Below are 14196 nucleotides of genomic sequence, written 5' to 3' on the forward strand. Positions count from 1 at the left end.
TCAGCTTTGTCCCCTTTCCTTTTAAGCTTCTTATACATATCAGCTGTTATTTTTGGATATCCAAGTTTATTGCAACACACGTCCCTTCTAGTATTGGAAGACAACCACAGTGGGAAGATCATCATGTTATGATACCAGGCAAGTCAAAGGCCTATTTACTAAAAATTCCTCAAGACGCTGGTTTCGCTCGAATTCAGCCTAAACCTTTTCACTTACCTTTTAAATGTGAAACACTTTGTATTAGAAGCAGAATACCAGAAGTCTTACTGTTTAGTTCAGCCTATAGGTGAAATTCAGTTCACAGCATCACCTCTCAATACCTCTCCAAATGTCCCTATTTTCCTGGGACAGTCCCGGATTTACAAAAACTGTCCCAGTTTTTGATTTGATCCAATAATGCCCTGCTTTCCCTTAGGACAACCCTATTTTCATCGGAAAATTTATGAAGCGTATAGAGCTATGCGACCTGAGCCAAGGAGATAAATAACTATACTACCTTTAGAAGACATCTGAAGGCAGCCCTGTATAGGGAAGTGACTAGGGCCACCCAGTCAGATGGGTGGGGAATAATAATAATAATAATAGACTAGGATGGCCCTCTTTTTCATCGGATAAATGTTGGAGGTATGTGCTTCTGCTTCCTAAATGCCACCAGGCCACTGTATTGTAGTAACTATAGAAGCCACAGCTAGCGTGTTTCTTCTTGCTATGCAACTCTGCAAAAATAACCTGATGTCCCTTGACTCAAAGACCCACTAAAGCCCTTTTGCTTCCTGGATGCTTTCCTGTCTTTAGGCACAATGAAAGCTCTACTTTCTTCAGCTCTGGACATCCATTATCTTTTAATCAGATCTTTACTTTTCAACCTACATTCCATCTTCCAAATCCTTTCACATTAGTCATTCAGGGAGATTCAGACTCTTCAGCCCATCCACTAATAGCAGCACACATTCTTTGACCATTTTAGGTGCTGGGGGGTCTTGTTGTTTCACAGCACCCTTTCTAACAAGCCCTTCTTTTTCATAGTCAGCTGTCTTGGTCATCCTTCTCCTCTGGCCTCTTTGGAGCTGGACCATGACTGGCGAGACGCAACTTCAAATCCTTACTTGACCGTGAAACTTCCTTGGTGACTAACAGTCACTTGCCATTACTCTATCACAAAATTGTCAAGAGGCCTTGAAATGCAAGAGGTGAGCTTAAGTCTATGACAGGCATAAGAGTCCTACTGTGCCTCTTAAATTTTCTGACCCTCCCCTAGCCAATAGTGGGCAACACTTCTTGCATCTGAAAAAGTGAGCTCTGGATAGCTCAGCTGGTTACAGTGTGGTGCTGATAATGCCAAGGTTGCTGGTTCGATTGCCATATGGGACAGCTGCATAGTTCTGCATTGCTGGGACTTGGACTAGATGATCCTTAGGGTCCCTTCCGACTCTACAATTCTGATTCTTATGAAAGCCTGTGCAATTTACCTGTGTTGCTTTTTAAGTTGCCACAGTAGTATTTTTTTCTGCAAAGATGGAACATTGCTCCCCACTCTAAAAGTTGTTTTGTTTCCTAGTTGGACCAAAATGTTCATGTATCTAGTGGAGTCAGTGCTAATCCACAATACTGTTATTTTTGCAATATAATAAAGGCAATTCAGACAAGCAGCATCTTCTTCCAGACCCTACTGTTGAAGGGCTGAGGGTGCAGGAGCACCATGTTTGGCTTGTGTTCCTGTCACTTTTGTTTTCCATTAACATTTTTTGAAGCAGTCCCCGCCCCCACCCTGTTCTTTAGCTCTGGATTGTCCCTTTGTTATTGCACGGTGACACTGGGACTACTAAATCCCAGAGGCTTGCAAGACAAATCCAGCAGTTTTGAAGAATGTGTGTGCATGCGTTGCATTAAGAAACCCTTTTTTTCCTTGCCTGAGACATTTGAGAAATTGTCACAAGGTGCCAATAAGCTTGGTACTCCTATTTAGCAAAATGAACAAATAATGGAGTTGTGTTTGTGTAAAGGCAGATGGAGAGAGGTTCTTAGGGGCTCTTGAACATTTGGCACATAAAGGAAGTGTATGAGGGCAATGACATGCTTTCAACAATTCCTGGAAGCTCAAGATAAAGTTCAGATTAGAAGGCAAACCACCCAATGCGTTCACTCTGCTATTTGATGAACTATTTGGCATTTTGACAATACCTTTCTGTTTTCTTCTGGCCAACACAATATGCTCTCAAAGCAGGAGTTAAACATGTTTGAATCCCTGAAGCAGTATTTATTTAATAACTTACTCTATAAAAATAGGTAATAGATAGGTAGCCATGTTGGTCTGCTGTAGTCGAAACAAAATAAAATAATTCCTTCCAGTAGCATCTTAGAGACCAACTCTCTCAGTATTTCAGTATCTGAAGAAATGTGCATGCACACGAAAGCTCATACCAATAACAAACTTAGTTGGTCTCTAAGGTGCTACTGGAAGGATTTTTTTTATTTTATATAAAAATAGCCCATCTAAGAAGAGCAGAAGTGCAAGCCAAAGATAAGATGCATAAATATTAGCCCAGCATAATCACCTATAGATCACAAGGAAAGTCAGGAGTTCTTGTGCAAATTAACTTCTATTCTGGTGCAAGAGGATTTGTCAAGACTGGACCTCGTTCTGAAGAGTTATTGAACTTTTTCTGCAAGGAAAACCAATTTCACTATCAAATTCTTGAAAAAACACTTGGGGTTTATTGATTTAAACTGCAAACAGTCGTTACAAAAGATTCTTTAAATAAACTCACACAAAGGAAGAAAGAAAAAAAGGCAATGTAGTGAACAGTAATGGGAAAAATTACATTCAATGTGTTCTTTGTGCCAGTAAAGTTTACCTTAAATGAGGAAACACTCCATTCTTGGAATACAGAAATGCAAAGACAAACTGCATTTGGAATGTCTTTTGATAGGCACTTGAAACCAGAGGGTAGACTTTTTTTTCCTTTAAGTACTTACAAAAAAGGAAGCAAGCAGTCTTCCATTTTATCGTCTCACAGCACAGCTTGTGCGTATACATTCTTGAGGCCAGAAGTGAAATCGTGACCCTACTGAAGTCACTGACGAAGCCTTCAATGACAGCAATGTGGTCAGAATTTCATCCCATCCAGGAAAGGCCTTGTTGGGGCATAGAGGCAAAGAAGCACATTAAACTCAATTTGCAGTCTGACACAAAAAGGGGAACGATCTAAAATAAATAATCCAAACACAGCTGTTGCATTTTTTTTAAATTAATTTTTCATTTTTTAAAAATAAAATAACCAAAAAAGTGTAAAGTTACAAAAAATGTCATTGTAGTATAATATATTAAACTGTGGGGAAGGGGGAAAGAAAAAGACTTCACAATCTTAAGATTAATATGGAAGATCATAATTTAAACATAAAAGAATATATTCTATGAATTCATCCAGATAAATATGAACAAAATTAACAAAAAAGCATAGGTTTCAGCAATAAATACGTTTTGATAAGTTAAATAAGCTTTATATTGTTGTGCAGTGACAAGCAAAATTTGCTCTCCAATTTCTGAAAAGTTATACAAAATTAAAAACCCAGGAAAATAAAAATAAAAAGCTTGGCGTGAGTGCTCTATGGATAGGTCTATTGTAATCTAGAGCAAAACCATTAAAGCTAAGACTACTGGAACTTTGTTTACACAGAACTTGCATGTGTGGAATGAACACCGTTAGACACCCCCCCCCCCAATTTTTTTTTTGTTTCGCTTTTGAAGGTGTCACATGTACACACGGGGAACTTGTAGCACCAAAAGCAAGTCTTTCATTGTCCATCTGGCTTCCCTCTCCAGTCACCAAGTCCCATGCATGTGACAGCTACTGTCCATTCTCAGCTGTTCTTCAGGCTGACCTGAGTAGATTCAGGCAAGGTTAGTCTTTAAAAGGTGGTAAGGGCTGGATGTTAACAGGCGTCCACATGCCACATGTCTACAAAACACTGGCTAGAGAAAGGGGGCGGGGAAAGAAAGAAGATTCTGCATCATGGCCAGTGATAGGAGCTGCTGGTTCCGGATATTCCCTGCACATCTGGAAATGCACAGAGCTCTGTGGAGGCTGCTGGTGCCCTCTGCAGCTGGAGAGGTAATATAGTCACAGTGAACATGTTAAAAAAAAGGCACTACATTTGTAAACGATTATCACTTTTTGCTGTAATTTTGGCACTTGTGGTTTCAGCCAGTGAGTGGACTTTAGGCAAGTGGACTATCTTTGCATTAACATCTAACCCAGAGATGTTAAGAAGATTTGGGGGTGGGGGCTGAGGTGGGAAGGAGAGAGATTACAAGCTTAAAATTGTAAGAAGAGAGGCTAGAAGAGGCCGAGAGGCAACACCAGGTTACTCGTCAGAGATGGAGAGTCTGCTGAAGATGGGGAGGCGTCTCGAGGTGTCCAGGATGGGCGAGTCAGAGCCGCTGTGGCTGCTGCTTGAGCTGCTCAGGTAGCCTTCCTGGTCGGAGAGAGAGTCCTGAGGACTTGGAGGAGAGTCAAACATGTTGGGAGACTCCGACATGGGTCTGAGGAGAAAAGCAGTGGGCGAACCCCCACCGGGCATCTGCACCCCCATGCTGGGAGCAAAGAGATTGGTCAGCTCCTGGCTGGAGAAGGTGAAGGGGTTGCTGGCACAGTCAGGCAGAGTAGGAGAGCCCAGGAGGTCGTCAGCACTCATGATGGGCGGAGGGGTTATGGAAGTAGGGCTGTCCAGCAGCCCGTTGGCAGCAATGGCACTTGGGAAGCCTGCGAAGCTGAAGCTGTGCTGGAGGCGGGGTCTGTCGGCCATGGCAGGATCTCGGCCGCTGGCTACAGCGCGGCGCTCCTCAGCGTTGTGGATGAAATGGCAGCGCGGCCCATAAGGGCAGAAGCCAATGGTGTGGAAAGTGCGGCAGAGCTCCGTCTTGTACTTGGGGTGGCGGGTCAGGCTTCGCAGCTCGTGGATGCCGTGGGCGAACTGGCACTTGTCTCCGTATTTGCAGGCCCCGTTCTCCTCGAAAGGGCGGCATAGCTCCGTCTTGTAGCGACTCGAGTTGACTTGTCCGCCAGGCTGCTTCTGCTGCAGTAAGCGCTCGCCACCTTCAGAGAAGGAGCGGTCCCGAAAGCGATTCTCCCTGGGCCCGAGAGTTGGGGCTGGCTCCCCCTTGAGGCTGCTGAGAAGATGGGCCTGGTGGAACTTGGAGTTGGGCAAGGTGACCGAGTGCCTCCTGGGGAAACCCCCGCCAGCTGGGGTTCCCACTGCCTTTCTGTCCAAGAGACACCCTCCGACACCAGAAGGGCTGTAGTTCAGCATCTTGTTACTCTATAGCAGGGGGAAAAGGAGAGGCCAGTCAACAACCCAACTTCCTCAAGAACCTTTCAGCAAGATGCCGCCTAAAACCTGGCATCTATACCTCCCTCCCAGTTTCCTTATGTGCATAATAGGCTCTCCCAAAGCCCCCAGACTCTGTTCTGCGCCACAGGTTGGGTCAAGGAAAATGAAAGGCACAATCCAAAAGATGAGCCTCTTTCTATCAGGGAACAGCTATACAGTATGTCAAAATACTGTAAAGGCTGCTATACAATGCTGCTTTTGCTTCAGGTTCATTTGTTCCATCCAAGCATAATGCCACAATGAAATACATGTTGTTTCACTGCCCTAGGCAAAGGCCTATCCAACTGTTCCTTAAGCAGCCACATCCCCCAAGCATGTTCCTTTCCGAGCTAGGCATGGATTCAATACTTCCACTATGCAATTTATGCCTTAAAGGCCTAACCTAGTTACTCCCAAATTTCTGAGCACATTCTTCAACCCCTATTCCCATGCCCCTTCCAGTAAGAAAGGATGGAGGAGGAGGGAGAGAAGTGAATACAGGCAAACAAATAATAATATTGCTATATACAACAGATCCCACTCTGGAGTAAAAAAAAAAAAATCTGTAGTGGGGGAAGTGTGTAAGACTCAAGCTGAAAAGAGGCGTGAGACTTTGGGAAACATGCTAGTTACTAATCTAAATTAATCCCATCCCTCTTGCTCCACCTCCTGCACAGGAATTGCATTTCATGTGATCCATGGCAAAATTCACCCATAACCGCAAGAGGATTCCTTTGCAATTAGCCATTTGGCAGCAAAGAAGAATCTGCAGCTTCAGTTTTAAACTGCTTGAAAGCATCAAGGAAGGAGACATGCTTGGTAAAAGGCAAGACTCGGGGCTTGGTCCGGTTTATGTTTACTCTATGAGACTTTTTTAAAAAAGTCATTGTTGTGCATCCATATTCAACACACTTAATGGTAAGTGGAAAACCAACACCCAGGTTTGCTCCGTTTTGGAAGTTATGAGGGGTCCATGAAAAAGCACAATCAGCTGTGCAACTTCAGAATTTAAACTGCTAGTTCCAATGTGACATTGTTCTCAATGAGGTAGTGCTTTGCAACCTAGTTATAGTTGTTAACTTTCCCACAACACTGATCTCACCAACCAGCAAGTTCTCCTCCAACTTGGATATAAACGTAGGAGAAATGCATACAGGCAAAGACTTCGGGTATGCAAAGATAAGGCCGCTTGAAAGAGAAAAACGCAACCGCGTGAGTGGAATGAGAGATAAGCCTGGTAAACTGCTGGCTGTAAGAAGCAGTAAACTGCAGAACTAGAGGCGGGAAGGGCCGGTGACTTGCCTGCAAACGTTCTTTTGCAAAAGCCCCAGTTCCACATCTCCATCCAGTCGCGCGCGCGCACACACACCCGATTTTCTCCTTTCCAACCAAGGAGAAGCCAGTAGACGTGAAAAACAGCAACAGATCCCACTTGCGGGGAAAAGTGGCCACAGCCATCTTTCCCCACCCCGAGTAAGCAATTAGACGTGCGGCTGAGCAAGTCATTGCAAGCAAGAAACTTTCCAAGACACGCGTTAAGAGTTCCAGTGAACCCCGGAGGTTGGTTTTGCTATCTGAAATGCAATAGGGACCTTCGGCTCCCTATGCACAAGTTGCTAAAATGTCACATTCCACAACATGAGCAAAAGTCTAAACTGAACCACGGCACGCCTTAGTTCAAAGTACTGCACAGAATCTAGGATGAAGGGCAACTCCCACAAGAAAAGGGGCTGCCGTCTTAAACACACTTTCTGATTTACGAAAATAAGAGGGCCAGTCACTTCTGCACGCGTTAAAAACAAGCTTTCATACATTTGAATGGCTTTCAATCTTCTATAAGGAATAAGGACCAGCCGTTGTAAACTTGAGCCAAAAAGCAAGAGGGCAAACTGCATGGCAACCATTTCGGAATGCAATCCCAGCAAGTCACTGAAAACATCTAACAAGTTTCTTCGAGAAGGCACCCAAATTTAAAACTCTTGAAAAAACGGAAGAAAAACCAAAGAGAGTCCAACAAAGTCAATAACACGGGAAGCGAAGAAGGCTAGTTTGTGACAGTACCCTAAACAGCATTTTACTAGATTTGGCGCAATAACCTACCTTAACTTCTTCCTAGGCAAATCTCCCTAACAAAGCAATCTAAAGTATGCCTACTTAGAAGTAAGCCCAATTAAGTTTAATGAAGCTTACCCCCAGGTAAGCGTGCTCAGAACTGCAGCCTAAATAACTCGTCAAGGCTCCAGACCAACTCCCAAACAAAACTTTGCGTTGCTTAAAAACACGCAACACCCAGCAAAACTTTAGGCTCCTAAAAAGCTGAATATTGGAGCAAAACCGGGACGTGGGGGGGGGGGGGCTGGTGACAGATGCGGAGTGAGAGATCATTCCCTTAAGAAGTTTTAAGAGATAATAGGGGCTACAACTTACTTTGCATAAAACTTCACTCAGCTCGAAGATGGTTGGAGACACGAGGGCTGTAGACATCTTCAGCTACCAAAAGGAGGGGCGAAGACGTGGAATAAGTATATTAGAATAGAAAAATAAAATGAATCACAGTGTTGTAAGGCACAGCCTCCAGTTTCCCTGGGTACTCCTCTAGCCCCCTCCAGCTCCAGCAATTCTCCCTTCTCTCTCCTTCCAGAAGAGTTTTGCGTAAAGCTCAATTTATAAAGTTTCAGACCTTACCCCGTGGGAGGAGCTCCAAATTCATTTAAATGAGGAAGAAGGCGGAGGGAAGATGACTGACGTAGAGTCTGAATCACCCATGCGGTCAAACCTATAAAAACTTTCAAGGAGGGCGAAAAACTTTCAAGGAGGGCGAAAAGGGGGAGGAGGGTCTTTTTAAAGGCGATCTCTGTTATTTTTAAAAGGGGATTTTTTTTAGAAGTACAGTGTTTGTGCAAGTTACCTCTAATTAGAAAACGGGGGGAGGACTCGATAAGACTCTTTTGTCAGGACTTGAATGCAACATGTGACGCTATTCACTTCAACCACTCCGGCCTGCCCTCCCTTCTCCTTCCTTAAAGGCGGGATCAAACTGTTTCCTTGCAAAATTTCCTTGCTCTCAGCCCCGTTTCTTTTTGTCTTTCTTTGAAGCAGCTTTCTGGGGCGCTGTTACAGTGCCCGTCTTCGCGATTTCATTTCCTCATTCCTCCATGTTGTTTAGAGGGAAACAAAAGCAAAAACTTGGGAGTCAACTTTAGACTTTCTTTTCACACCGAGCGCGCACAAGTAAAGGGAAGTATATTTGATAGTCTCGGGCAGTTGAAACGTTATGACTACGTTACTCGGAAGGAAATTCCGAGTGAACTCGAGCTGGGCTCATTTCTGTGTGAGCTGAGTAGGGCAAGGCTGTGTGATCTGAGGCACATTACTTGGAAGTAAGTTCTGTTAAAATAAAATTAAAAGGATTGGCTTCCGCATAAGCGTGCGTAAGGCTGGAGTCTAAAATTAAGAACTTGCAAAAGTTGTTCCTCGCGGAGAATGAATTTAAAACTAAAGCATCAGTAAGGGACAGGGAGTGCGCGCCCTACTTCTTTTTACAACACTGGATTTAGAATAGTGAATTAGTGGTATTTGCTCAGCTCAGAGATTTCTGTTCGACAGAATCCTCGTTTTTGTTCTTTTTACAGACCCGATTGCGGTAGTTTTCAGCTACTGATTTGGATCCCAACACTGGCGAATTGTTTCTGCAGGGGCGACCGGCTTTTTAGAAAGGTCTTATAAAAGGCTCTTTCTCTCTTGCACGCTTGAGAAACTACAAATTGGGGGAGGGGATGTTTTGAACGGCCAGCTTTCTACAGTGGTACCGCTTTCATCTTTCTGCCTTTGTTCCCGCCCCCATTTCTTTTAATTATTTAGCAGATGGTTTCCCAATTCACTCAAATGCTAGTGCCCTCCTTTTTTTTTTTCTTTTGGCGGGATTCCGCTTAGGAAAAAGACACATGCATTGGAACGTGACTCTCGGCCGAACTCTACGATTTGCATCTGGGAAGGAAAGGCGATTAAAGTTTAAATCAGTTCTCTCGTTGCCCTTAAGTTGTGGAACAGAAGGTTAGAGTGAAGTGGAAATACCACTATTTCCTCCCCCCCCCTTCCTATTTCCATGTGCTCATGTTACAGCAAAGGGTCACCCACACAAGCCCTCAGATGTTTATGGCACCACAGTTCAAAATGCAGGGGCTGTTATGAAAGAGCGCGCCTCCAGTGCATTTTCCACTGCGGCGCAACGAGGCCACTTGCTCTCGGAGCGAGACTTTGCAGATCTCTCTCCCCCGTTTTCCTTCCTCTTTTCTCCCCCCTCCCCCCAACCTCCCCGGGAACATTTGAAGCTCCTTTTAGATTGTACGGGCTGTAGCTGCGATTTCCAACTCGGAAGAGCCTTCCAGTTTGGGCAGGCTCGCAGCTGCCCGCTTTGATTGAAATTGATTGCCTCCATTTTTAACAGCGCCCTGCTGCTGCTGCTGCCGCCTCCGCCGCCTTTGCATTTTTACAAGCTGAGTCGCTTCGTGTTGACTCGCAGTCCCTCCCTCCCTCCCCGCGTTACTCCTTTTTTCCGTTTTGTGGAAAACTGGCAAGACTCTGCTGTAGGAAATAACCCGCGCTCGCTCTCACATAAATAACTCGAAACGTGTTACTAGTTAGCAAGAGGATGTTTGCTCATTTTGGCGTTTGCGCGTTGCCCCCCTTCTCCCAAGGGAAACGGGACTCTTTCCGAAACTTTTGCTCCCTCCCTCCCAATAACACCCAGTTGCCAGATGACAAGGGAACGAGGCGGGAAGGAGGAAGAAACTGTGTGGGTGGTGTGAACAATGGCCATTGCTGCAGGGCTACCACCTTTCACCCCCGCGCTTTAAGCCTTTTGTCCGGGAAATCTCGCAAGCGATGGAAACTGCTCGAATGGGGAGGGAAGGAGGCGAGCCGAGAAGGACACGGAAGTGGCTCCTCCCTTTTGGGGAGCGCAATGGCAAGCTCCTCCTCGCCATGGCCGCCTCCGGAAGTGCGGAGAGGCCCGAGAGGCGGAAGGAGCTTACCACGTGTGGCGCGTAAATTCCGAAAAGGAGCAGCCGTTCCCGCGCCTGCAGCTTGAATGTGAAGCCTACGTGTTCATAGAATCACACAGTTGGAAGGGAGCCCGAAGGGACATCTAGTCCAACCCAGGAAACTCAACTAAAGAATCCATGACAGATGGCCAATCAACTCTGTTTTACAAACTTGAGCTCAAACCTGAAACAATTAAAAAGTTTACTCAGAAGTAAATCGGAAGGAATGCTACGGATTTTCCTTGTGAGTTAGCTCTGGCTTGCAAAATGTGCTAAACTTCCAAGAGGCCTCAGCTGTGGTAATCGTACAGATTTGAAATTAAGCAAAGAGGGATTCCAACAAATGTGCCTCGGTCAAATTCTACACACCGCCACCCCTCCCTGCCTCCTCAGTTTATTTTTGCAATTGTTTGTGGTCCCTCACAAGGCTCTTCCTTGGATGCTTCATATTTTCTTGTGGCCCCCATAGAATAAGTATTGGGGGATGGGCTCCCATACTCATAGCTTGGCTAAATTAATGCTCTATAATCACAATACAGTGGTACCTTGGTACTTGGAACGGCTTGGCTCTGGAACAAATCAGCTCCCAAATGCAGCAAACCCAGAAGTAAGTGTTCTGGTTTGCAAACATTTTTCAGAAGCCAAATATCCGATGCAGCTTCCACGGCTTCCGATTTAGTACAGTAAACTCCTGCAACCACTTGGAAGCCATGTTTTGGTTTTCAAATGGTTTTGGGAGTCAAACGGACTCCTGGAACAGATTAAGTTCGAAGGAACATAGATGTTACTGTTTATACGTAAGCCACAGATGGAGAAACTCTGGCCCTCTAGATGTTGGATTACAACTCCCATCATCCCTGATCACTGAACATGTTGGCTGGGGCTGATGGGAATTGTAGTCTAACAACATCTAACAGGCCACTGGTTAGCCATCAGACATAAATAGTTACTTATGTAAACACAACTGGAGGACACACTCAGCCTTGCACGTTTCTGAAGTGTGCTCACAATCTCCTTCCACCTGCACTACAACCATAGGGGTATTTGGTTGGCCGCACTGAGAACAGGATACTGGGCTAGATGGGCCATTGGCCTGACCCAGCAGGCTCCTCTTATGTTCTTATGCCAACTCATGTGAACTGGCATTGGCACGGCACTGCTTACAAGTGTAGACGGCCAACATGAGTCACTCTTTGTATATGTATATTCATTGTCGCCTGTGCTACTTCGGAAACACGGCTTGAAACTCATCTTCCCTTTCCCTTAACCTCGCTGATCAGCCAAAGATAACCAAAAGATGAGAGAGAGAGCAAAGAATGTGAGCAACGCATGTTTCCTGTATTTAAAGAGACAACCAGTTTTCTTCTTCTTTTTTAAAAGCTGCTGTATTCTGTTGCTGAAAGTGAGAGTAAATGGAATAACTGGAGCAGGTTCTCTTCTACCATGGTTTGTGGCTCTGTGCCCCATGCTTGTTCTTGGGCTCAGAACCTTTTTAATATATAATTATAAGCTATTTTAATCATTAGTTTAGAGCTATCGTTGCAGGGACTTTCCAACAGTTGCTAAATTCAAACGAGGAAGCTGGAACAGATAATTACTTCACCACTAAAATGATTTGAGCCTAGGTTTTTATTGGCCTATCTCTGCCTGTCAAGATCAGTTTAGAATAAGAGGGCAAGGCAACAAAAAAAGGCAAAGCTGCTTGCTGGCAAAGCTCCCAGAGCCTTGCATCTAGGATGTCCCAGGTTCTTTGCCTTAGGTCTCCAGTTAAAATGATATATAGTGGTACCTTGGGTTAAGAACTTAATTCATTCTGGAGGTCCGTTCTTAACCTGAAACTATTCTTAACCTGAGGTACCACTTTAGCTAATGGTGCCTCCTCCTCCTGCTGCCCCCGCACGATTTCTGTTCTCATCCTGAAGCAAAGTTCTTAACCCGAGGTACTATTTCTGGGTTAGCGGAGTCTGTAACCTGAAGCATCTGTAACCCAAGGTACCACTGTAAAGTAGCAGAAGATTTGAAAAGGCCTCTGCCTGGACTCTGAGGAGATAATAAACTAGATGGACAGATTACCTGACCAGGTATAATGTGGCTAACTAAATCTCACTAAAATGGATATTGTGTGTATACACGAGAATGACGAACCAGTCACATTCAATCTTAATAGGTTAGTCAAATTATATTTACTATTTTAAAAACATTTCGTATGATTTGCTGCAGTGATTTCCCAGGGATGTATCTGTAGTCCCACAAGGCTTTGTGTCTAGGTACTAGCAGGCTGATCTGACCAGGCATATATTAATGGAACAGGAATACACATGAGAGCACAACCTGTCACCATAAGGGATATCCACAGTCAGGATAGTGTGTGTGTGACCACTGGAGGGGGAGAAACTGGCCTGGGACCACAGTCCACTGTTTTCCCAATTAAAATCAACACTCCCAGCTGCTGTTTACCCCACAGGTGGAAACATGTGGATACCTTAGTTTAATGCATCACATGGGCCCAGCATAGTGGCTTTTAAAGTATTCTATGTCACAATAGAACTTGTAGGGCTTTTCCAGACCACCTGTTTATTGAGCATTCACCCTGATTTGTTTCCAGGGAGGTTACATGACATGCGGCTCGTCTACACATCTCCTTGTCCCACTGCATTCCCCTGGAAAAGCCCACTGTTTACTGCTGAATCGAAACAAACGTCAAGCAGTTTTTCTGCAGATTGACGTTTGTTCTGATTCAGCGGTAAACAGCAGGTATTCCCAGGGGAAAGCAGTTGAACAAATGAAAAACCGCTTGGACCCATGCCTTGAAAGTAAGGGACAAGTGGAAAACCTCTCGGACCCATGCTTTCTAGGCAGGGGACAAGAGGATGTGTGGAGAAATCTTTTTTTGTCAAGGAAACGTTATCCCACACTTTCCAGTGAATTCCCTCTTCACTTTCCTTATTGCAAAAAAGTGGGTTTATTTTGGAAGGCCTCCCAACCAACTACAATTGCACAACCTGAATTTCCCAGTATGCAACTGAATCCCACTGTTGATTTAAAATAGCAACGGTCTGGAAGTCCCCTCTTGTATCCTTTTTGTTTTTCAGGGTTAGGTAAATATTGCTTCATTCATCCCTAGCCAATCAGGTTCCCTCTTTTTTCCATGCCACTGCCCATCATCTTTGTAAGATGGCCAATCGCCTTCAAAAGAGTATGTGCCCTAAAGAAAAACAAACATTGCCTCTTATGTTAGCTGTACTTCCGTTGCGTCACACCAGTATGAATTTACCAGCATGAGTCAAACTGGAACTCATTACTTTTTTACATGCACTGTTAGGTAAAGCTAGTAGATGTGAAAAAAAGTATTGAAGGAGGAGGGCCGTGGAGGAAAGATTATTGGCAGCTTAGTGTGCAAACATTTATGGGAGGGAGTGTGCACCTGTACATATTGTTAGCAGGAAGCCTGAGTAGGCAATACCATTACTTTGCAGGAATCCTCAGACAGCACGAGACAAGCATTATGAGCTGTAATCTCTTGACTTTATACCTATGAGTAATACAAGAGTAACGAGAACGAGATAAGATTACATAACTTCATAACAAGTTGTGCTCTTGAGCCAGCTGCTTATAAAGGGGTCAAACAGTTTCTCAGAAGCTGTAAGGCCCTAGCTCAGGCATAGGCAAACTCGGCTCTCCAGATGTTTTGGGACTAAAACTCCGATCATCCCTAGCTAACAGGACCAGTGGCCAGGGATGATGGGAATTGTAGTCTCAAAAAAAATCTGGAGGGCCGAGTTTG

The 14196-nt window shown here is 44.6% G+C and overlaps 1 protein-coding gene across 1 annotated transcript; it reads right to left on the reverse strand.

The window, feature by feature from the left end:
- Positions 1 to 2692: 2692 nt before the first annotated feature.
- On the reverse strand, positions 2693 to 8671 carry ZFP36L1 (ZFP36 ring finger protein like 1). Its single transcript, XM_083458521.1, has 2 exons — positions 7798 to 8671; positions 2693 to 5319 (listed from the first exon to the last, which is right to left on the reverse strand). Exons 1-2 carry the CDS (start codon positions 7852 to 7854, stop codon positions 4366 to 4368), a joined length of 1011 nt encoding a protein of 336 aa, XP_083314647.1. The 5' UTR covers positions 7855 to 8671; the 3' UTR covers positions 2693 to 4365.
- Between the last annotated feature and the right edge of the window lie 5525 nt (positions 8672 to 14196).

The sequence above is a fragment of the Podarcis tiliguerta genome (genome assembly GCF_965153285.1).
Source record: "Podarcis tiliguerta genome assembly, chromosome: 1".
In the NCBI taxonomy this organism is placed as follows: domain Eukaryota; kingdom Metazoa; phylum Chordata; class Lepidosauria; order Squamata; family Lacertidae; genus Podarcis; species Podarcis tiliguerta.

Coding starts and splice junctions, on each gene's coding strand:
- ZFP36L1 (XM_083458521.1), bottom strand. CDS start 7,854: ATGTCTACAGCCCTCGTGTCTCCAACCATCTTCGAGCTGAGTGAAGTT. Junction 5,320..7,797: donor TGAGTGAAGTTTTATGCAAA/GTAAGTTGTAGC, acceptor CCCCTGCTATAG/AGTAACAAGATGCTGAACTA.